This window comes from Photinus pyralis, unplaced genomic scaffold (assembly GCF_008802855.1).
Source record: "Photinus pyralis isolate 1611_PpyrPB1 unplaced genomic scaffold, Ppyr1.3 Ppyr1.4_LG1, whole genome shotgun sequence".
Taxonomy (NCBI): domain Eukaryota; kingdom Metazoa; phylum Arthropoda; class Insecta; order Coleoptera; family Lampyridae; genus Photinus; species Photinus pyralis.
Genome location: NW_022170249.1, coordinates 25,026,211 through 25,049,361, shown reverse-complemented (window position 1 = coordinate 25,049,361; position 23,151 = coordinate 25,026,211). Strand labels below are relative to the sequence as shown.

Sequence of the window (23,151 nt, the reverse complement as noted above, 5' to 3'; positions counted from 1 at the left end):
ATTCTAAGGGCGAATTTGTCGGGGCGAATTTTTCGGAGGAGAATTTGTTGGGGGCGAATATTCCGGGGGCGAATTTACCGCACACCAGTGAAATTGTTCATTGATTCTTTTGTTGAGGAAATATCACTATGAGCCAACACCACGCGTACAGACTGAAAACTACACTCAAGAGTAGGTATAGAAAACAAAATAAAGCATAGGATAAAAAGCTATTGATTAATTTACTAGGCGAGTAATATGCTAACAGTTCGAGTTTTTCTTACATCTAATAGTCAGTCCAATAACCGTGATACGGAGATCCGTGACTGTAATCGTGATGGTGGCCGTCGTGGTGATCGTAGGAGGGTCGATGGTGAAACTTTTCGTGATGGTGGTATTCATGACTGTCGTCATCGTCATCGTAGTCGTGCTCGTGATGGTGCCAGTGGTGGTGAGGATGTCCACCTTTCACCGGGTGATGAACGGGTTTTTTGGGGAGCTCCGCCGCGACTCCTGTACTTCCAGCCGACGATTTATCTTCTGCTGTTACAACCTTTGTTTCCTCTTCTCTTTTAGAATCAAAGGACGACAGATCCGAACCGCTGTCTATTCTTACATCGGTAACATCAATTTTAGCCCCCTCTTCGTCTTTAACGGTGATTGGTTTTGTCGTGGTGGGTCCGTGGTGATGGTCATGTTTCTCTTCGTGGCAATCGTGTCCGTGGTGGGGATGGTGCTCGTGAACGTGGTGCGTTGTGACATCCTTCGAAATTACGGAACTTCCTTCCGTCGACTTTTCCTCTTTTTCCACATTAGCAACCTCTACTTTTACTTCTTTTTGTTCTTCCTCTCTTTTCGCGCTTCCGGTATTAGTTTCTACTTGTAAAACAGTTTCGTCCTTTTTGCCAGATTCCTCTTGAATTACACGAGTGTCGTCAGTTTTAATTACTTCCTTTTTCTCTTCGATTTTCGGAGCGGGTGTAGGAACGTGCTTATGAATTGGCCCTTCGTGGTGGTGATGGTGATCAATTGGATGTCTGTCATAGTCATAGTCGTGATCCCAATGGCGTTCATGGTGTGCATGGTGCTTTGGTAAATCGTGGTGTTTTCCTTCGCTCTTTGCGACCTTATCATCGCCCAACTGGCCAGTGGTACCTTCGAACGCACTTCCGTCCAACTTTTCTTCGCCAACATTATCAATTTTCAACGCGCCTTCCTGTTTGGGCAACAAAGGTACGACTGGAGCATCTTCAAAGTTATCACCAAATGATGGGATTAGGGGGACGTCGCTCTTCTGGTTCCCTTGTTGGTTACCGCTTCCGTGGACATTTATGTTTAGTTGATGATGACGCTGGGAATTTTGTTCGTGATCGATTACATCTTGCATGATGACGGTTTTCTGCTCGTTGTGGTGGATCTTGTCGGGGTAGGAGTGGTGGGCTTGGGAGTCGTGGACCACGTGCCTCGTTTCTTCCAGATTAACTTTTTTATCATTAATTTTATCGTCTAAAATTGTATGCGTGTGCACACCTTCGGTGGAATGAACCTTGCGGTCATCCTCCAGTGCAATTTGTTTAGGGGATGTTAAGCTGGCGTCTCCTTCGCTAGATGTCTGCTCGCGTACCGATACTTTATTTTGAGTTTGATTCTCAGTTGTTTTCTTGTATACCTGTTTTTCGCCGTTTAAAGTTTTCGAATGATGATTTTCCTCGTGGGTGTTGGTGGAGAGCTGGCTCTCTTCTTTAACTTCGCGCTCGCTTTTACCCTCAGCGCTAATGGTAGCATCTCGATGGGCCCGTTCTTCTGAACGCGTGGTTTCTTGGTCTTTTAATCTCGATTCGAAACTGCCTAAACCAGACTTATTTTGCGTGGTATCTTCATCTGTAAAAGACATGCATTAAGAATATGCCAAGAATTGTACAATTATAATTACTTTTAATGTCCTTAGCCTGAAGCCGGCCACCACCTTTGACAGGTATGTGCGCACATAACGTCGTCGTAACAACTGATGTTACCAACAAAAGTAACTGTAAAAGAAGAAAACTTTAGTTAGTAATTGCCACGCTCAACAATTTAAAGGGCACTCACCACAACTTGATTCATTTCGAAGCGTTACAAAGCGTCTGACTGCATTTGGTTTAGTTAAGGTGCTTTTATATAGTCGAGGTAAACAACAATAAATGATTCATGTCTTTTCCAACACGCTAATACTTTTTTATTTTAGGAATTTCTTTACAGAATTTATACAAAGAATTTATAATCAAGAAAATCGGTATGGTAATTATGTGGTTGGGAAATTTGTATTTCTTGATCTAAACGTGTGTTTAGGATGTAATTATTGCGAGGAAGCGGTAGCAATCGGAAGACCCAAAAGAGTAATTTAGAACGGGAAGTAAAATTTGAATTTTCACACTGGGCCAGATCAGTTTTTTTCAAAAATAATGAGATTATGCTGAGTAAGGCGAAGCCTTATCGCATTTTCACAATTTTCTGGTAAAGGAAACTTCAGTGATTATTTAATTTCCGATGTGCACCGCAATCGTAGTATACCTAATATTACCCAAGGAGGAATTTACCCATTCATAATATCCTTTGTATTGGTTTTTGACACTTCTGCACAAACAGAAACCAAAACTAACACCAAAAATAAATGGGTTTTTCAATTTTTCATTGATGATTTGCAGCTTACGCGTGGATTACCTCCGAGGATACGGTCAAAATTAATGACCACAATGATGCACAAACTGGTTATCTGTAACAAACCAATTGCGTGTTGGACACGGGGCAAGCCCCATAAAAATACTACGTTGAAACGAAGGTCACCCACCTAGACAATTTATTGGTAAACTTCTATAAATAATATAAACATGCAGACATCAAAATAGGTATGGAAATAGCGAAATCTTGAAAGTGGCTTGTTGACATTTGATCATTCACACAAAATGAAGCTCAAAAGTCATTTATTATTAAACATCTAATATATTGGTTGTTTGGTCTTTCATTGCGTAACACATATTTACGAAAAGCCCAGGGAAATTAGGTTTTCACGCGTGGAAAAAATTCGCCCAAAGCTAAAAGTTTGCACATTGCCTCCTTGAACCTCAATCAACCTATAACTATAAGCTAAAGACAGTTCGCTTCCTACAAATTTCAAGCCTTAAACTATAGGTACCTTTCTGAACAGTGAACTCATGGGTTATAAGCAGTTTGCATAGAAATGAGTGAATTCATACATGGGTTGGGGTTTAAGTCACCACTCGAAATATACCTACAGACTTTTTTTCCATACCTTGGTACTCATTTGTGCCACAAGCAAGAAGTTTGGCACCGCCATCTTGGAACCCAGTGAATAAAAAGTCTTCGCTACGTGTATACTTTTCATCATAAAAACGTTATTAATTGTCGTCGTTTCAGAATATTATATTATACTTTTAAATCTTCAAAATGTAAAATGTTAAAAACCTTCTTCGACATAAATACAAAATGTAATAGGAATCCTCTTGGAAGATTCTCAGAATTCTCTTGCAAAATTATGTAACCTTCAGATCTTCAGCATTTTCTCAGAATGTTCTTTTTTAAAATCTTAGTGGAATCTGCTTAGAACACTCGCATGAATTTAGCAGTAGTAGATATTCTAACAATAAATTTGCATATTTGTATGAAGTTATCCAGCCGTAATAGCACAGATTTAAATATAAAGTATACCTACTTTTAAACAAAAATGAGCAAACAATGTTGGGGTAGATTTTAGGCTTTATGATCGTTGTACAATGGTAAGGTAGGGTAGAGTAAAGGGTCGTATTTGGTTTTTGTCTAAATTGTGTCTCTCAGCATAAAAAATGGATTTCAAATTTAATATTCTTATAGGAAAAGTCGGTAAATTATGTTGTTCTTATTTCATGTAGGTAATGGTTTTGAACTCCCTTAGCTACGTAGAACTTTCCCTTTTTCCTGAAAATTTGAATTTTGTATCGTATAGCAATTTGCTTGTCAAACAAACTATCGTAACATTTTGTATATATTGATTAAAAATTTACCTTTTCATTACAACTTTCCTTAGGAAATACTAACTAATTAAATTGCAAAAGAAACTTGGCCAAGATATTTTGAATGAAATATTTTTAATTTACCTACTTTATAATTCAATCACAACAAAATACACCATGATATTAATTTTTACAGAATAGTTATTTACATAAAAATGACACATTACTCAAGTAATGTCATTTTACTGACGAGTTTTGTATTAAATTTTACCCAAAATCGTATTTTATTATATACAATTTTTATATACAACTTTTGATTAACGTCAATCTGTCAGTGATGACAGGAGTCATTATAGACATTAGAAATGTCACAAATGCGGCCGGCAAAGTGACAGGTGCGGGCGTGCGGCCAGTAAAATGACAAGCGGCAGGAAACGCAGTCTGCTCTGCCTCTGTCATGGAAACTAAAATTTCCTGACAGAAAGTAGGCATGAAAATAAAGGTTTCAGGACGATTTTGGGTAAAAATATTTATTATACACCTCAACAGAGTGGACACATGAAATTGGATAATATTTTCTAATGAACGTTTGGCTAATCTACTTTCTTTATAAATTTATTCCAATTTCATGTGTTTCGACTCTTACCAACTTAAAAGTAATCATGAAATACGGAGTAACATAACCTCACATTTCGACAAAACTATGTGAACGGAAAATTTAAGGCTTCTCCCGCAAATTTTTTAGTTGAAAACGCTTAATTAAGGTGGATTTATATATACTACCTACTAATTAGATTTCTAGGGGCCCATAGGCGCAAAATATTCAAATCCGGCCCTGGCGTCTACTATAAAAGCAAATCGAATCGTGTTCCGAGTTCTGTTCTTATTTCTATGCGCTTGTTTTACGTTGTTATACATTGTAAGTTATAAATAATAGTTTACTGTTATAAATTAATTCATTTCAAGACCAATAAATTTATTGTTAAATATATATTGTAACAAATAAACGACGTAATTAAATTTACGTTACAGTATTTTAAAAACTTTCCTTTTCGATGAACTTGGAGAAACACCGGAACTATTACTTTTTTGCCCGCAACAACAGCGCTAATTTTTTAAGTCAACTTTTTCTAGGCACGTAGTTTGACTGTCCTTCCATTTGCAACATCCAAAATGGCGAATTAATTTAAAATGGCGATATCTAAATTCCCTATAGGTTAGTGAATTCTTTTCAAACAATCCCGAACGTTTTCCAACACCACACAATTTAAAAAAAAACATTTACTCAGCATTTACACGCTTCGAGATTTATTTGTACCTATGATGGTAACTTTATATGGTTATTAAAAAAAGAAATCCACTTGCGCTATCGCGACGCCATAATATCCTGAACCTGAAGTCATTATGCGAGGGCAAGAGAGGCATTGAAACTTGAATAATATGCAAAATACGGACTTCATTTCCAACACGGTTTAAAATTTCATTAGTGTAATTCCACCAAATATGACTTTTATTGGCCTAATTAACTATCTGAATTACTACACCCTACAATTCCCAATAATATTTCAAAACACATTTGCAACGAAATTTCACAAAATTTAAATCCAAACTGGCCTCTACTGTCATTCTTATTAGAAATGGGACGCGGAGCACAACATAAAACGAAGTTTAGAACAGAATGCAATATTGTTTCCATTGAAACGACGGGAGAGCCTACATTTTGACGTCTAAATTAAATTCGGAATTTTCAGAAGTTTTATAATGATTTGTATGCCTTCCCCTTCTGCTATAAAATAAATGCATTATACACGATAATAAAGGGAAACTAACCATCTTGTGAAAGATAATTTACTCGATGGTTAAAAAAATTCCTTTATCGTCTTGTACAATAAATAACTATTAAAGGAAGAGACGATAAATTAGGGGTTGGGCTGGATATCGTTTTGTGATCGTTAGCGAGGGTAAAGACAAGGTAGATTAAGGAATTGTATGTGTCTCTCACTGTCAAAAAATGTTCTTTAAATGCATGGTCGGAAAATTTGAAAGTTGGGGTACGGAAAATTAAGGGATTGTATGTCGCTATCGTTATATTTTGTTCCCCCATATCAACAAGTTACAAAAGTAATCGAAAACGATTTACAAAAAGCGCATTTCCACATTCTACAGTCTTTAAAAGAAAATTGTTACACTAGTTAATAGTAATTAATTTTCACCCATTTAACTAAAATGGTGACAAAACCGTTATTTAAAGAGTACCTTTTTTAAAATTTCGAAAAAATTCGCTTGGAACCAAGAAGGTTGGCTCTGCGCATAAGCAATCTAATTTGTGGTTTTTTTCAGTTTGCGGAAGCACAGCCTATTTAGTGTGCCTTTAATTTGTCGAGGATTCAGGTATAGGAAGGGAAGATTAAGAGGTAGTATGTGGTTTTTGTTTAAATTTTGTCTCTCAATATCAATAATTGATTTTAAGTAGAAACCGCGCAAAGTAAAAGTTAATATTCTTTTAAGGAAGAGTGGGTAAATTAGTGGTTGGGTAGGAATTTTAATTGGAAACCGCGCACCGTAAAAGTTAATATCGTTTAATGCAAAGTTAGTAATTTAGGGGTGTGGGTGGTTATCGTTTTATTATAGTTGTGGAGGGTAAATGCGGGGTAGATTAAGAGATTGGATGTTACTTGTCTTGTAACAGCTAGGCTAGCTCAGATCAAAGAGTACTTATTAAGTATTCTTTGCTCAGATAATAAGGGGTTAAGAAAAGGAAAGACTTCAATAGATTTTTTCTTCACTGAAAATCTCATTAATAACCAACATTTCGTAATCAAAATTTTGAAAAATGCTAATTTAAACTTATTAACAGAATGTTTAGAAATTTAAATACTAGAGCATGTTTGGCGAGATTACGCAACTTCCATATTGGAGTGTCTTGGAAACAATCCTTTTACTTTCCTTTGTAAGGAACTATACAGGAACACATTTTATGATCAAAGTAAAATTAAACAAATTCTTACAGTGCTTCTAAATTAATTTCCTAGCTAAACTTAAAATATACCTAGTGGCCAAATAATATTCCATTTTCGGTTTGCTGCCCTGCAGGGGCGGACTGGCACGGGGGAGCGGGTGGCGATTGCCACCTGGCCTGTAGATCATAATGGCCCGTTGGAAATTTATAAGTATGTGCTGTATTTAATTTCTTGCACTATTAATAAATTATTAACACGTTTTTCTAATTGGGGTTCATGTTAGGTTGTTAAAAAATTCTGTTTTAATTGAAGTGTTTTACAATGAATTTATCATTTTTTGTCGTAGCATGAAAGTGCTGAAATACAATGATAGGCGACGCACCTCGTGTGGATTGTATATTTTGTTACTTTTAATTATCAGCTGCAATTTAAAAAAAAACTGTATGGTAATTGATTTTCGAGAAAGGAGTACTTTAAAATGTTTTTGTGGTGCACCTCAGAGCTACCCCCCCGGCACCTTCATTACTACACTAATACTTTAATGGCTTAATGGCCCTTAAGTACCCAGTCCGCCCCTGTGTATAACCTTCCTTTTTTACCAAAATTCGACTACACCAAAATTTCTCGGGAAAACACTTTTTCTTATTAATTTGGGCGCGTATAATCCAAATCAATTCGTACTTTTTCGATCAGACTTCTCAATCAAAAGTTATAGACTAGAAACCAATTTCGAAAAAAAAATTCAAAGGGCTGTAACTTTTGAACTAGTAGCCCAATCTTGGAACTGTTTGAAATTATGGATTCTACAGGTCACATTCTATAAGAACATTTTTTTCCGGGTCGATCTCAAACAATTTTTATTTCGGGGTTCAAAAAAAGGCAGTGTATAACCTTCCTTTTTTACCAAAAATCGACTACACCAAAATTTCTCGGGAAGACACTTTTTCTTATTAATTTTGGTGCGTAGAATCCAAATCAATTCGTACTTTTTCGATCAGGCTTCTCAATCAAAAGTTATAGACTAGCAACCAATTTCGAAAAAAAATTCAAAGGGCTGTAACTTTTGAACTAGTAGCCCAATCTTGGAACTGTTTGAAATTATGGATTCTACAGGCCACATTCTATAAGAAATTTTTTTTTCCGGGTCGATCTGAGGGGCTCAAAAAAAGGCAGTGTATAACCAGGGGCGCACTGGCCCGGGGGGGTGGGTGGCGATTGCCACTTGGCCTGTAGATCATAATGGCCCGTTGGAAATTTATAAGTATGTGCTGTATTTAGTTTCTTGCACTATTAATAAATTATTAACACGTTTCTCTAATTGGGGTTGATGTTAGGTTGTTAAAAAATTAAAAAAATCTGTTTTAATTGAAGTGTTTTACAATGAATTTATCATTTTTTGTCGTAGCATGAAAGTGCTGAAATACAATGATAGGCGACGCACCTCGTGTGGATTGTAACCTATGCAATTCCACCTGGCCCACAGTTACCCAGTCCGTCCCTGCTGCCCTGCCCCGCTTAATTCCTCAAATGGCTCGATTTTTCGCAATCAATTTAAAGCTTCATTGACAACAACCCGCAAACAAAAAAAAAACCTAACAGAGGACTAAACAACGCATTTACTTAGGCGACCATTGGTGAAAAGAGAGTTAAAATAAAATTTGACCTGTTGGAAATTTGCAAGCACAGGAGTCCTCTTAGGATTTACTCTTCCAAAACCCTTTTCGAGGTGCAGGCATTGGAGACACAAAAACAACCAATATGATCTTCTTCGTGATGGAGCTGCAGTTCTGATGATATTCGCCCCCGTTCATACCCATGCAGGTAGTCACTTTATTTTTGATATTTCAACATTTACAGAAATTAAAAATTATTTTATTTTTTAAATTTAGGTGGCACCAAGAGGTTCCAGTGGTTTCATTGATTTCTGCTTTTTTATTTCATAATAAACGGCAGCTTAAAGGTTAGTTATCCTGCTCCTGATTTACGTCACTTGATTTGCAACAGAAAGACGACCGTAAACGAGCCACATAGTGACAGTCGTACCCTTTTGGACAAGGTTCCAAGTCGGCTGTACAAGTGACCGGTTCGTTGCGAAGATTTGATAAGAGCTGGCTGTTTTCAGGGCAATAAGATTGACCTACGGTTAAAGCATTATGGCGAACTAAATCCAAAAAGAGGCAACAACGTACACTCCGGATAAGGGGCTGGACATGGAGCGACAAGGCAGTTAAGAACAATAACCGCGCAATATTTTGCTCTTGGACAGATAACACCCGCGCATGGATTTTTGCAGGCGCAAGTTTGGCAGTTGTCACGATCCAATTCAAATCCATATGGGCAATCCATAAGTGAGTGGCAGGGTAAGCTGAGTGGACATTTCTTGACGCCTAAAAGAAGGTTCATCCATACGATTAAACTAATGTCAACATACACTTGGGTTTTATCCCACACTCGCCAAAGGGGCAAAGCTTTTCAACGATGCAAATTTGATCTTCTGTGCATGGGCACCCTTTGGTGTAATCCTTACAATCACATCCCTTACAACCATTTTCGTCAACCTCATATCCGTACGGGCAATCTTTCGCCACGCATTTATACAACGGACATTCTGGCCCACCTAAAAGCAGTGCGTTTTATCCGGAACGGTAACGACGTACTTACAAGTGGCAGTAAATGGACACGGTGCCTTTTTGCAAAGTACAGGCACTATTTTGCATTCCTGACCACTGGGACACGTGTGATTCGTGCAGGGATTAGCAATGCATTCGCACGTTCGACATCCGTTCGAGTCTATTACGTTTCCATATGGACAATACACCTCACAAACTTCACGCTTACATACACCTAAAATTATACCAATTATTACCTTCAGCGTGTGTAATTAGGCGTTAGTACCAGCTTCGGTGGACACTTCATGCGCCTCAGATCTGAAACGCGACACATTTTCGTCAAACAAAAACCTAAAAAAAGTACCATCTTACCCAATTGCAAAACTGGCGATCAGCCACTGAAATAACATTCATTCATAAGTTTAAGGTCAGGGTTAAGTAGGCACTTACTACAATCAATCCCGTTACTGCGTTCATTTGCCCAGAAAAACTTTACCAGATGGATACGAACGTGTAGATGATGTAAACGTTTTTGAGAGACCTTGGGAAACCCAGTTCCACCAAGCATATACATATTACCCACTATCTTTGTTTGGCGACTATTATCATTGTTAAAACACAAAGCTAGCGTGTACAGTTCATTCAAGTTGATTCAAGTTCAACCGTCACCGAAAACCATAAATCAGGGGAGTTCCCTTGATAATGTTGCTTAAAAAATAATAAGTTATTGCTCAACAAGACAATATGCTAGGTATGCGTCGCTTTTGTGAGAATTGGCCTTTAATTGGCGAATGTACAGGTGGTAAAAAAATGAATTTAACATTCAAGGTAACCTAATAATATAAAAACAAAAGAACAAAAAATAAGAATAATAAACTCCGCAAAAAAAGAATATATAATGCAGGAGCTATGAGCAATGAATAATAATTTAAAGTTTATAAACTGATTATAGGAGCTAGTAAGTATTTATAAGTACAGGTTGTTGTTTTAGTCAATTCAGAGTGAATCTTGGCAAATGGAATAGGCAACTGGTGTGATAATACAGCGTCTTATTAAACTTGTATAATAATATACTAATTTGCTGCAAGTGTACTGTGTACTCATTTTGTAGTAAAATTAGATTATTTAAAAAGGCTAGTTCATATTTTTCGAAACTCGCCATTCCAGTTAATCTTATTTTACTACGAAATAGAGAGTAAACGTGCAGTAGTTAATTCTAGCTGCATTTGTGTTGCAAGGATAAGCCGTAGTCGATTAGAACTTTGCTTTTTGTGTAAAGTCATTCTAATTATTGATTCGTATCAATTACAGTTTTAAGATCCGATTGCCTCCGTGTCAGACGTTAGAATTGCTTATACGCAATATTTTATATGAAGCGCGATTCACTACCCCTTTTATTTGTTGTGCTTTGGCCTGTTACACATTTGCAGAACGCACCCTTCTCAATTCAGATGGTCGCTACGACCAGAATTCAAAGGTAAATTTGATTATTTTCGTCGACTCCTTGATTAACATTTAATTACATACTGGTTTTCGATGCAATCGAATTGTAATTATTCCATTTTCTTGATATTATTTGATCATAGCTCCTTGGGTTCCAACGTGTTACCAACTTCCCAAAGTTAAATAGGCACCATATTGGATTTTTAGATTATTTAATAGATTTTTTAATTCTCTTTTCAACGAGCTATCATAGCATAACGGCTTTTATATTTTAATCAAGTAGGCTGGGAGGAATTGAATTGAAAAAAATGATCAAAGTCCTCGTGTGAGATCGAAGGGACTTCAGCGCATTTTTGTGTGGCAGATCAGTGTTTTATTAGCCAATATTGACTCCACCATCAATAAGATCTTGCCGAAAGCTACCACGTTCACTTTGTCGGTACCATTTTCTCACTTACCGTGCACTCGCAATTCGCGTTTGAAGTTTTGACTCCACCATCAGTAAAATCCTTTGGGGGTTACCATATTCCCTTTGTCGACACCCACTTCTAATCACCCGCAACAATTCGGATTTGAAGTTTCGACTCCACCATCAGTAAGATCTCGTCGGGGGTTACCACATTCCCTTTGTCGATACACAGTTCCGACGTCCCGTTCATTCGTAATTCCCATTTTGTAGATTTCGCTAAAATCCCGGCATAAAATCGTATTCAACTTTTGGGTACTTCACATAGCTCGACCTTCTATTAGTGACACGAGAAAGAGAGACCGCGATTCGCGCTGTATTTTGGGCGCCCAAAGTCGACTACCCCTCGAAGCGCGCCGCGCAAAAGGTGGTTTATTTCGCCCCTAGGAAAAAAAACAAATTTCCGCCACGCAGGAGTTGTGCGCGTTGACAAGATCTTCCCGACGACACCAATTTGAAAACAATCGGAGAAAAACTGTAGAAGAAGATAGATAAAAACTGAAAAATCTCCAGGTTAGTATAATACGCTCGGGGATGACGTCCAGATGTCGTCGTCTCCAAATCTTGTAGCCCCATCCCTAACGTTCTTAATTACACAGCCCCGATAGTTACATGTACACTCCTTGTCTTTTTACAAGCATTTATCTACGGGCGCGCATTTACTGCCAGCCAGCCAGCCAGCCAGCCAGCCAGCCAAAGTGAGATTAAAAGCTACTTTTTACAAAAAAAATTTTTTGCAAAAATGCGCTAAAAACAAAACAAAATCTATTCGAAATAATTACATCAGATTTTATTGTGTTAAAGCGAAGTGTCTTGAAATGTGTTTAAATGGATAATGTCATGGTAGGTAGCCATACGATAGTAATACCATAAAAGTCAAAGTTTTTCTAAGCCTACTTATATAAAATTTTAGAGGGAGTTGTAATGCACCAACTCCCCACCCATGAGTGCGCCCCTGATTTTTTAAACATCTGATGTAATTAATTATTTTCATTGTTTTGTTGCCCCGAATAGTTTGTTTTGTTTTTTTTAATTCATCACAGACTACTTGATTAAAATATACAAACCGTTTATAGGTATAACTGGTATCTTATTTTCAACCTTATGTTTTGATAGCTCGTTGAAAAGAGAATGAAAAACCCTATCAAGTAATCTAAAAATCCAATATGGCGTCTATTTAACTTCAGGGAGTTGGTAAATGTTCCTCAAAAGTAGCCATCTTGAATTTTTCTTAACATCAATTCTAAATTAAGCGTATCAAAGACAGTAATTTTTATATAAAACTTTTTTTATATCTCTTATACTTTCAATGATATAAGACATTTAAGGAAATGACCAATTTTGGTTTTTTTGAATTTACGTCGAACCTATGATACATATTTGAACTTCCATAAGGAAATTTTAAATAAGCATCTAAAACTGCAAAACATTGCCCATTTAACCAATCTCTATCTTAAATAATAACAAAGTTACCCATGCAATCCCACGCGATCTGGGACACACTGTATATTATAATGCCCTGTTTGTAATATTTTTGATCATTTATTAAATTACCCTGGATTGTGACGTCAATTATTGTTTATGTTCTATCCATGTCAATTATTTTAGTCCTTTTTTAATAGCGGATGCTGAACGGGCCCTGAGAAAAATTGTAATCACTTGTTCTAAAAGATTTTGTGAGTGCCAACTTATTTCATACGAAGTTCGGGGGTTTGCTAATAATTTATATTTATTTTTATGGTGAAGAACATAGTTCTATAAACGAACGCAAACCGTATGTAAACTAATTAGCTAAATATTGAAAATATGAAATAATAAAGAGGATGATACAGAAACTGTGAATTTTCAAGGCCTACAAGAACACAGAAATCTTATTTCAATGTTAATCACTTTTTAATAGTCGTATAATATCCGACTACCAAACGGGTGTAATTATATCTACTAAATCACTATGGAATTACTAATACCTGTATCCATTGAAAAGCCTATAAACAATAACATATTAAAAAGTATTAAGTACATAATGGAAATGAGATCATTTATAAAAATATTTGGTATGATTTTCCCAGAAGATTAATATTAGTACACTTAATATTTAATCATATCCTTTGAGGGAAACCCTTTGTGGATTAAAAACCAACTTTTACAAATTTGTTTGGGTTTTTGTGGAAATACCTGCATAGTCTGTGTAACGGATTACGTTACAAATGCTTAGGGAAATGATTAAGCAAAAATAAAATTTTGAGATGCTTCAATAATACTTCAAATGACAGTATCTACTGCTGAGTATTCAAGAAGCAAATAATAGGTAATTAACACTCCAAGCTTGTTCAAAAGTAAAATTTAGCCTTTTGGATTGGAGATTGGATTAGAGTTAGTCCTCTCATATGTTATTAATTACACAATTGAATTTTGTACTAACATAATGATGTATAACCACTCCCCTTTTCTACTATGGTTATTGAACTGCTGAACTCTAATTTTTTATTTTAAATCCTTTGACGTTTTTATCCCCCTCAAAGAACCAGGTGCTTAAAACTTGGCGGTGCGGTCTCGCCCAATATTTTGCAACGACTGTCCTCACGTATGTAATTAATACAGCCTCCAAAAAGGCCACGTTATATAAAAAAAACTCATGTTGGAAGGGGCTATTATGCTCCCTTTCTCCGTTCGTCCGTCCGAGGCCTTAACTAGTTCTACAGTTTTCAAGATCTTGAGTTCGTTCTTTTTGCATTTGGTAGCTGATAGCTGTTGCACCTAAACCAAGAAAAATCTTGACGTTTAATGTGCGCTGTAACGGTTTATTTTCTTCATTAGAAGCATTATTAGTGTTCCCCGTATATTTTGTTGAATGATCCTCGTATCTGTTGTAATTAGCGAAAACGCATTGAATTTTAATTAACGCCACGTATTGGTATTAATTCTTTGGCGATTAAATTTTTGAATTGGGGATGCCGTATCAATGTGTAAATGGAATTTCCCCCTTTAACTTCGGTATAAGGAGTAATATTTGCGATATATTCTTCTGGCTTCATCGTAAGTACGCCATTTGCATTTGATTTGCTTGACGTGTATTGTTTTCTGTAGCTTGGCTGATATTTTACATTTTTAATATGGATTGTCGCGGTTGTAATGGTAGTCTGCCCTTCCTTCTGGAGCGAATTGGACGTTTAATGATCGCACTTGTAATCGAGACAAGTAAGCGAGGCCCTTCTGGCATTGTCATTTCTCCAAAATGTTTAATTAATTACATCCTTCCCAGACGTCTTAAAAATACGGGATTGGTGTCAAAATTAAGTTTTGAGAGCACACCCAACGGATGTAATCTCGAGTTAATCGGCGGCGGTTATTATAAGCCATTCAGCTAATTACGGTTAATTATACTTATCCAAATAGTCGGAGTGAAATCTCCAAATTCTACTGTCCAGCAATGCCTTTTTGTTCTTTAGAATGTGAGGTTGATACTTTCCTTGCCGGTTTTAATAATACCACTTAAACCCATCCCGTCGTTGTGAACACCTAGATACAGAAAGGCGACAGGGAGGGAATTTAAGGAGGGATGTTAGCGCCAGCGAATTTCTTTGCTTCGGTTATTAGTATTCAGAGAAAGTCAAGTGTATTGTAGGAGAATCCTTTGGATTTCATTTTATTATACCAAATCAATTGCGGCAATTATATAAAGAACCCTTATTTATTATTCCAAATACAGGGTGGTGACTTGCGTAACGCATCATAGGGATTTCAATGTAAAATTCATAACATGCGATTATTGGCTCCCCAAATTCTATTAGAGCAAAAATGTATTAAGGTTTTTTGTAGATAAACATTTTTTACGTCAATCAACCGTATTAGTTTTCAATTTTTTGCATAATAAAGACGGAAAATTGGAAAAATAAAACCCCCATCGTGATGCCATGGAATTTTATAATACAAAAACTACGCCAATATCCGTCATGCCATGGAATGTCTGCTATAAAACAAATCACATTCTATCAAAAAGTATTATATTTAGAACAGCGAATTCAACATAAAGAAAGACCAAATTACTAAAAACGGTTTCCTAATATAACAATTTACAATAAATGTTCGAATAAGTCACCATTAACTGCAAGGTAGGTAGTAACCAAAGTCGATCATAAAATCCATTTCGAACTGCTGCTAATTGATAACTAGAGATCTTTTGTTTTAGAAAATTCCATGGCATCGCAGATTATTGAAAGATGCGGGTTTTATTTTTCCAATTTTCCGTCTATATATGAAAAAAATTGAAAGCTAATACGGTTCATTGGCGCCTGTATGTACTTAAATGAAAACGTACAGAATTCAAATTATAAAGTGACTGCTTGTTTCAATAGTAGGTACTAACTGGTGGAATTTATTTTTTAACCATCAGTTGATTACATTGAGTAATGCAGCCGGTTCCAAAGGTCTTTGGAGTAATTTTTGGAACGATACCTAATCTTTGAACATTAAAAAATCTAAAAATCATCATAACCCAAACCTTTTGCTAGTCTTGATAGTGACAGCAGACGGATGAGTTCAGATCTGTGACATTGTGACAGAATAATCTTTCTGGACACTTAGTTGTTACACACTGTACAGGCAAGCCATTTCCTCCCGAAAGTGGGAGGCTCTGTGGACAATATGGTTTACCTAATGGTATCGTTATGAGTGATAGGCAAAACATTAGTTAATTACTTACAGACGGGTATACTGTCATTTTTGGGCGATACGAAGCAATAGTGACCTCGACAGCAACTCAAATCGGCTTTGCTGCATGGGAGTCTACAGGCACAAATAGGACAACCGAATCTATCTACTTCAAATCCAAATGCACATTTCATCCATAAAAGGCACTCTAATTGTATACACCTGTAACCTATGAAATTCAACTTTAGGGCACCGTTATATACTTACAATAGATTGCTGTACAGTTTCAATGGGATTCAATTGAATTCCGCAAAATGCTTTCAACTATTCATATAGGTACCTTCATTACAGCAGGTCTTTCATGCGTGTAAAAATATTCGTCTGATTGGCACCGGATTTTATAAACAAAATTGTCACGCTTGTTACTCATGTTTGATCTTTCGTTAAATGAGAATTATGTAAAGAATTCTTTTTGGTAATTTGAATGCTCTTTTTTGCTATGGTACTTACTCTCCGACCTGAAAGCAATAAAACAAAATAAATGGGCAATTTAAGATCTGTAACACTTACGAAGTAACCGCGAGTTGCAACATAAATAACTAAAACCATTAAATACATTAATAAAATGGACAATTGTTTACCTTACCAGTTACCATACCATCAAAATCACTGCGACCATTTTGCTCTGCGACTGCCTCTATGTTTGCCGTGCACCCGTATTTATAGTCAGTCAAGCAACAAGTGTGACGATATGTACTTAGTGTACTTATTTTTTTAGATTTCTTAATCTAAATCGGTGTTGTAAAAAAACTCCGCTTCAAAAAAATTGTGACCACTTAATCCTTAGTTAGTTTTATGGTTCCCATCATCCCTAAATCCCATACAAAGCAGGCATATCTATTTACTTCATCCACATTTCGCAGCTTCACTAGAACAGTATAACGATACCACATCCCATGTCGTGCCCCAGTTATTAACGTTTTTTTATACAACCACCCTATACGTAAGACAATGAAAAAAACATAGTATACAGAATAGATGTAGCGTTTGGGTACGATAAATCGATGGGGTGGTTATCAAAACATTTTCTTCTGAAATTAGTGAGCGATCATCATTTCGTTATTTGATAAAATAATTGCAAATGCAAATGATTTAGAGAGCTGAAAGTTTTGAAAGTGTTTGTTTTTTTCAATAGTCCTTAAAATAAGGAGGTGATAACGATTTTTCGAAAAACAAAAAAATGCCGAACTTCGAACCGGGGCACCAAATCAAAAATTGGAATTATGAAAAGTTGTTTCTAACTGACGGGTACAAGTGTAACGCATTGTATTACTGCCATGGATGCATTACTTAAATCGCGTTGTATATAGTAAGCTTTCTTTTACCATTAGGTGGGGTACGTTTATGATATAAATTTGGATTTTTATAGCTTCTTTAACTCGTTTTTCCCGGAAGAAGAAATCATACTTTTTATTATTTTGTTTATTTGTAAATGAAACATGTTTTCAGCTCCTTAAATCTAGGTACCTTTTTACCAAACCCTGCTGAAGTCGAATTAATTGCGAAGTTACTCATGTATCGAAATAAAATATTTTTCTACAGGATCTATGGTAAAATTGCGTAATTACGTTTCTGTTGAATAGCAAGGAAAAACACGACGTTCATAGTCGATAAATAGACGAATAACTAGGTCTTGTTCCAACCCCTATTCCACCATCTTGTCATTTACTTCCTGCTGCTCCAGTAAATGATTGTAATAGTTGAATTTATAATTTTTACGTTTGCATCGTTTCTGTGAAATTGTATTTTGGTTCTCACTTTAGAAATAGGTAAATGTAACCACGTTCGGCCAAAAATTATGAAATAATAGCGTGAATGGTTGACAAGTTTATTTATAAAATATTATTGTGAACGATACTTTTGAAGCACGCATTTTTGCCTAGAAAGCCTAGAAGATATCAGTTTCAAGGGATGATTTTTGTAGTTTTACTGCACCTGCATAATCAAGACGAATTGAGATGAGCGGTAATTTATTTTGTGAGTTGCACTAAACTTTGGGACTGCATATGGAATTCAATAATAATAAATATGCTTTATTATGCTGTATATATGACGCATAATCGCAGGGCCAGCTACTACATTGCCACTTAACGGTCCCTTAAGGGTCAAGCGTAGGGAATTTAATTTGTTCATGTGGATACTTTCTATTGAATGAATAATATACTTTAATGGAAAACTGTTTTGTCTTAAACTTACCATTTTTTGAATACACTCTTCCACAAGCGCGAATTTTTTGGTTTGAGCCTGGAAGGTGCTCTGTCAAGAATTTTTCTCATTTTTATTTTTATCTGTTGAATAGCATGGAAAAAAAGATACAACCGAAAAGGTTTATTGTAATAAAACGTGTCACGGTCCTTCCGCTGCAAATAAACGGGCGACAATTTCTTTTGCTTCCTATTAAATAGGAAATTGAAACAAAAAGCTGTACGTATTATAAAAATTGGTAAAAAAAATGCCTCCGACTAGCTCTTACGGTTCCCTATTAGCCTATTCTACTCCCCTGGTTTACACAAGAGATCTCTTGTCCTTTATCTGAAAATTGGCTACGAGTGGGTTTTTTGACTTTGTACTATCCAGCAGATTAATAACACCGCAGTGAAAAATTGTTGTATATTGATAAAAAATCAGAACTTTAGGATCTCTTATTTATTTACAATTTTTCCTTCGCTGTGGAAGGTCTGGAATGCGTGCTTAAAACCCGCCGACTTGAATAACTTCTACGCAATTGCTCTTTGATTGGATTTTTTGACGATTGATTCGGAAATACAGACTGTCTTCGGATGCCGATTCTTCTGTTGGTCAGTACAATTTTGTTCCGCAAAGGGCAATGGCATACACTCAATTTAACTGGGTGGTTTATTAAAACTTGATTTGACATTGATGGAAATTTCTTAGGTAAAGTTTTACACTAACTGACTTTTTCTTAGCGATACCAATGCGAAATTGAATATTATTTGGATTTACTAACAGTTTTCTTTGTTGTAATTTCGTTTAACTTTATTACACTGCCAATACGTGGTAAAGTTGTTGTTATGGATTTGCTGATGAACGCGTTTGTTTATTAAGACGGACTGTGTTATTTACCAACTGAATCGACACGATTGTAAATATCTCTTCGTTTATTTTTATACCACTTTATTAATCTTTTGTGATTCGGACTTTTTTTGAAAACTATTCGTCACAATTTATGCACGCTGAATGTCGCGGAACTATACCTACACTATTTTACAATACTCCAAAATTGATGATCTTCCAAAAAACGAACTGATTAAAAATGGACACTACGGTACTTCAAACTGTTTGTATAAGCTCGGTTATTTCCGAACGCTAATTTTAATACGATTTTAGTTCAAAGGCCACTAATTGAATCACATATTGCTTTAGCTCAACCTGTTTACACCTACTTAATGGTGGAATAGTATTGGCCGAGATATGTTGTTAATTTTCATTGGTTTACCTGCCTTCAGGACTGTCCACAGAAATGCTGACCCTGGAGCTTGTTTTTCCCAAGGAGTGCTTAATTCGCAGGGTAGAATAGGTAACTTAATATGAATTTCTTCCAACTTGTAATTCAACACCAAAACTTGACAATGGGGCACCAGATTCAATTTATATTGACTGAGAAAAAGAAAAAAGCTCGCCGTATTCCAATCGACAAAATTACGAGCAATATTAGTTTGGTTGAATGTTCCTGAGACCTTTGACTCTTTTTCAACTTAAACTTCTTCCGCATACTTCAACGGGAAAAATCGCAAAAAATTGCTCTCGTTAGGAGAGAGTAATTCTAAAATAACGTTGCAGTACGTGCTTTCCCCTTATTGGAAGTAGGCACAGTAACTAATGAGTAATATATTAATTTATATACTATCAAAAACACGACCAGAAGAGGCCTGCGAAAATGAGTACGCAAATGGTACCTACGAGTAACAACTTACAAGGTGTCCCAAGTTGTAACTTATTGATTACAATTAATTAAAAATCAAAATTAACGTGTCAAATTTAATAAAATATTAAACTTTTTTCAAGTAATTTAAACATTAATCTTATATATGTGATTAACAATAGTCTGCATAAACTATAAAATGTAAATGAGGCACTTTGAAACGACTAAAAACCGTTAATAGCTAAACTTAAACCAAGGTATATGGCCGGTACGTATAACGCGCCAATGTGTCCCAAATTGTCAGATTTGTGTCAGATCTAAAAACCATTATAACTAAAACCTTTACCTAACATTAAAAGTTATGTATTATTACGTGCAGAGTTTCATAACTCTCATTTAATGAAAGGAAGGAACCCTTTTTGATATTTGAATGCTTCTTTTTTGAGTACTTACCTCTACAGGCACAAATAGGACAACCGAATTCATCTACTTGAAGTCCAAATTCACATTCCATCCCCAAATTGCAGTTTAAATGTGGACAATCGCAACCTATAAAATCCAATTTTAAGGCACCGTTACATAAAATGTCAGAATATTGAAATATTGATTATAGTGCTGCCGTAGAATTTCAATGGGGTTTATTTATTTCCGCAAAAGCTTTGAGTAATTCGTACACCTTGAATACGGCAGGTCTCTCATGCGTGTAACAATATTTTCATACACTTCTTACAGATGTTTGATTTTTCGTTAAATGAGAGTTACATAAATCTCATTTAAGGAAAGTATAAGGAACCCTTTTTGGCGCATTTCCACAAAAATAAAAAAAAATGCGCTATTGTGGCCACTTTGTTCGTCCGTCCGTCCGTCCGTCCGTCCGCTCGTTTTGAGACGCTACTAGTTTTTTATCCTAAGAGCTATTGTTCTACTTTTTTCGCTATTTGGTTCGTTATGGTGTCGAGTCTTGCACCAAGGAAGGATTTTTTTCTGTACCGTTTACAAAAAAAGTTATTGTAAAAAAAACAAAAAACCGTTTTTTAAATGTTCCATAATTTTACACTTTCGCCGTTTATTAACGATCCTAGAGATCGTTTATAATTTTGCATTGCTGTCTGTCGTCTGCCTGTTGGTCTGTCCGTCTGTTCCTTTGTCTGCCTGTCCCTCTATCTGTCCGTGTGAACGATAACTTTGTTTAGAAATGTCCGATCGCTTTTACATCTCCGTTAGTTATGAACTGAATTGCATGAAATTCAATATGGGCATAGCATTAGCCATATAATACGTAATGCCAAAAGCTGAGTCGAATCGATTCAAAATTCACAGTGCCCTTTTCGCATCTCGACCATTTATAAACCGAATTGCAAACTTTTTGATTTATAAAAGTATTTAATTGAAATTTGTTACACAGCCACTCGGAATAAATGCAAATTTAACGCCAGTTTCAAAATTTGGTTTTGCGCATGCGCAGTGCCAACTTTCTTATTTATGGAAGGATTTAACTGAAATTCGATACATAGCCACTTGGAACAAAGGAAAATCTAACGTTAGCTTCAAAATTTAGGTTTGCGCATGCGCAGTACCAACTTTCTTATTTAGAAGAGCATTGAAATGAAACTCTTCTTATAAACAGAAATTGAAGTAGCACGTCAAAAATGGATTGCACATGTGCAACGCTATCTTTCAAATTTGTGGCCGGATTTTTACAATTTTAACAAAAGTTGCATCTTACAAATAGGAAATGAATGCAAGTGGAAATGAGCTTTATGTAAATCGTTTACGATTACTTTTTAACTTGTTATAGTATTTTACATTATTAGCCAGGTAAGTGAGTTTTTACTGGCGATAGGAGAAGTTGACTGGCGAGCCGTTAGGCGAGCCTGTCATCTTCTAGAGCCAGTAAAAACTATTACCTGGCGTATAATGTACAATATTTTATTTGTTACTCATTTGTAAACAATAGTAAACGTAAATAATTAGTTCTTAAATTAATCTTTAAGAAATGTCTAAAATATCATGTTATCCATGTAACTGTAACAGAGACTTCGCATTCATTCTGGCCAATGAAATTACTAGATTACTAACTTGTAAAATTTTTACAGGTCAGCTGTCAGTTTTACAAGTCAGTAGCGTTTAAACATGACGTTTACCCGTTTGCGTTTTGTCTTGTTAATCAACGTTTACAACTGAGTAACAAATAAATATTTGAATGCTTCTTTTGTGAGTACTTACCTCTACAGGCACAAATTGGACAATCGGCTTCATCTACTTGAAATCCATGTTCACATTTCATGGACTCGTGGCATTCTAAGCGTTGACACTCGATACCTACGAAATCCAAATTTAGGGCACCGTAATATAAAGTCATAATATGTGTGCCGTAGAATTTCAATGGGGTTTATTAATTTCCGCTTTGAGTAATTCATATAGTTTGATTACAACAGGTGGTTCATGCGTGTAATAGTTATTTACTTAAAAGTCCGGAAAATGACATATTACTGGCGAGGAAATACTGAAATACGAGGTCCCTTTGGGGCCATACGCACTTTCATTTCCGAGTGAAGTAGTGTCATTTTGCTGACGAGTTTTGTACCTATTACTTTCATACAATTTGAAACATTATTAAACATTCATTAACAACATTATTTTCGTTACTTAACGGCCAATTATGAAATTTAAGGAACCATTTTTGGTATTTGATGCTCCTTTCTATAGTACTTACTCTCTGACCTGAAAGCAATAAAACAAAATAAAATAAATGGGGTCTTTATAAGATCGGTACTACTTACGGAGTGACTGCGAGTTGCAACATAAATAACTAAAACAATAGAACACACATTAATAGAATCGTACATTTATTTACTTTACCATACCATCAAAATCACTGCGATCATTTTGTCCTGCTTTTGACTGGCTCTATGTTTGCCGTGTACGCGTATTTATAGTCGATCTAGCAACAAGTATGACGATATGTAGGGACTTATTTCCTTAAATTTTTTAATCTAAACCAATGTTGTAAAAGACTCCGCTTTGAAAAAATTACGAGTACATATTTTGGCGAATTAGTTTTGTAACTTAAGGCATTTAATCCATACTTATTTTTATGGTTCCTATCACCCCT

General features: G+C 35.8%; 4 protein-coding genes across 6 annotated transcripts; all 4 read right to left on the bottom strand.

Moving 5' to 3' along the window:
* Positions 1 to 197: 197 nt before the first annotated feature.
* Positions 198 to 2,219, bottom strand: LOC116173665 (LIM domain-containing protein A-like). The gene is made up of 3 exons (XM_031491303.1): positions 2,068 to 2,219; positions 1,913 to 2,006; positions 198 to 1,860 (listed from the first exon to the last, which is right to left on the bottom strand). Exons 1-3 carry the CDS (start codon positions 2,080 to 2,082, stop codon positions 266 to 268), a joined length of 1,704 nt encoding a protein of 567 aa, XP_031347163.1. The 5' UTR covers positions 2,083 to 2,219; the 3' UTR covers positions 198 to 265.
* A 6,516-nt stretch (positions 2,220 to 8,735) lies between these two features.
* LOC116173679 (antistasin-like) lies at positions 8,736 to 10,144 on the bottom strand. Of its 2 annotated transcripts, none has more exons than XM_031491324.1 (7): positions 9,985 to 10,144; positions 9,907 to 9,932; positions 9,821 to 9,852; positions 9,587 to 9,769; positions 9,357 to 9,542; positions 9,115 to 9,312; positions 8,736 to 9,062 (listed from the first exon to the last, which is right to left on the bottom strand). In XM_031491324.1, exons 1-7 carry the CDS (start codon positions 10,009 to 10,011, stop codon positions 8,887 to 8,889), a joined length of 828 nt encoding a protein of 275 aa, XP_031347184.1. In that variant the 5' UTR covers positions 10,012 to 10,144; the 3' UTR covers positions 8,736 to 8,886. The 2 variants fall into 2 exon arrangements, with proteins under 2 accessions (XP_031347184.1, XP_031347192.1); XM_031491332.1 differs by having other exon boundaries at positions 9,988 to 10,125.
* A 5,504-nt stretch (positions 10,145 to 15,648) lies between these two features.
* Positions 15,649 to 16,815, bottom strand: LOC116173720. 2 transcript variants are annotated; one of them, XM_031491397.1, is made up of 6 exons: positions 16,752 to 16,815; positions 16,664 to 16,692; positions 16,604 to 16,611; positions 16,146 to 16,322; positions 15,945 to 16,096; positions 15,649 to 15,898 (listed from the first exon to the last, which is right to left on the bottom strand). In XM_031491397.1, exons 1-5 carry the CDS (start codon positions 16,770 to 16,772, stop codon positions 15,951 to 15,953), a joined length of 381 nt encoding a protein of 126 aa, XP_031347257.1. In that variant the 5' UTR covers positions 16,773 to 16,815; the 3' UTR covers positions 15,649 to 15,898; positions 15,945 to 15,950. The 2 variants fall into 2 exon arrangements, with proteins under 2 accessions (XP_031347257.1, XP_031347248.1); XM_031491388.1 differs by having other exon boundaries at positions 15,649 to 16,096.
* Positions 16,816 to 20,220: 3,405 nt separating this feature from the next.
* On the bottom strand, positions 20,221 to 22,924 carry LOC116173735 (BPTI/Kunitz domain-containing protein 4-like). The gene is made up of 6 exons (XM_031491408.1): positions 22,904 to 22,924; positions 22,820 to 22,848; positions 22,753 to 22,760; positions 22,263 to 22,358; positions 20,490 to 20,585; positions 20,221 to 20,353 (listed from the first exon to the last, which is right to left on the bottom strand). The coding sequence occupies exons 1-6, from the start codon at positions 22,922 to 22,924 to the stop codon at positions 20,337 to 20,339; spliced, it is 267 nt and encodes an 88-aa protein (XP_031347268.1). The 3' UTR covers positions 20,221 to 20,336.
* Between the last annotated feature and the right edge of the window lie 227 nt (positions 22,925 to 23,151).

Bases quoted from the DNA above. Each gene is read 5' to 3' on its own strand.
- LOC116173720 (XM_031491388.1), bottom strand. From the start codon at position 16,772: ATGGTCGCAGTGATTTTGATG. The intron at 16,693-16,751 runs GTATGGTAACTG...TAATGGTTTTAG, and splicing joins TGGTCGCAGTGATTTTGATG to TTATTTATGTTGCAACTCGC. The intron at 16,097-16,145 runs GTAAGTAATTAA...CGATACCATTAG, and splicing joins AAATGACAGTATACCCGTCT to GTAAACCATATTGTCCACAG.
- LOC116173735 (XM_031491408.1), bottom strand. From the start codon at position 22,924: ATGATCGCAGTGATTTTGATG. The intron at 22,849-22,903 runs GTATGGTAAAGT...CTATTGTTTTAG, and splicing joins TGATCGCAGTGATTTTGATG to TTATTTATGTTGCAACTCGC. The intron at 20,586-22,262 runs GTAAGTACTCAC...TGGATTTTATAG, and splicing joins TCCAATTTGTGCCTGTAGAG to GTTGCGATTGTCCACATTTA.
- LOC116173679 (XM_031491324.1), bottom strand. From the start codon at position 10,011: ATGAACGCAGTAACGGGATTGATTGTA. The intron at 9,933-9,984 runs GTAAGTGCCTAC...ATGTTATTTCAG, and splicing joins CAGTAACGGGATTGATTGTA to TGGCTGATCGCCAGTTTTGC. The intron at 9,853-9,906 runs GTAAGATGGTAC...GTCGCGTTTCAG, and splicing joins ATCGCCAGTTTTGCAATTGG to ATCTGAGGCGCATGAAGTGT.
- LOC116173665 (XM_031491303.1), bottom strand. The intron at 1,861-1,912 runs GTAATTATAATT...TGTCTTTTACAG, and splicing joins TCAGGCTAAGGACATTAAAA to ATGAAGATACCACGCAAAAT.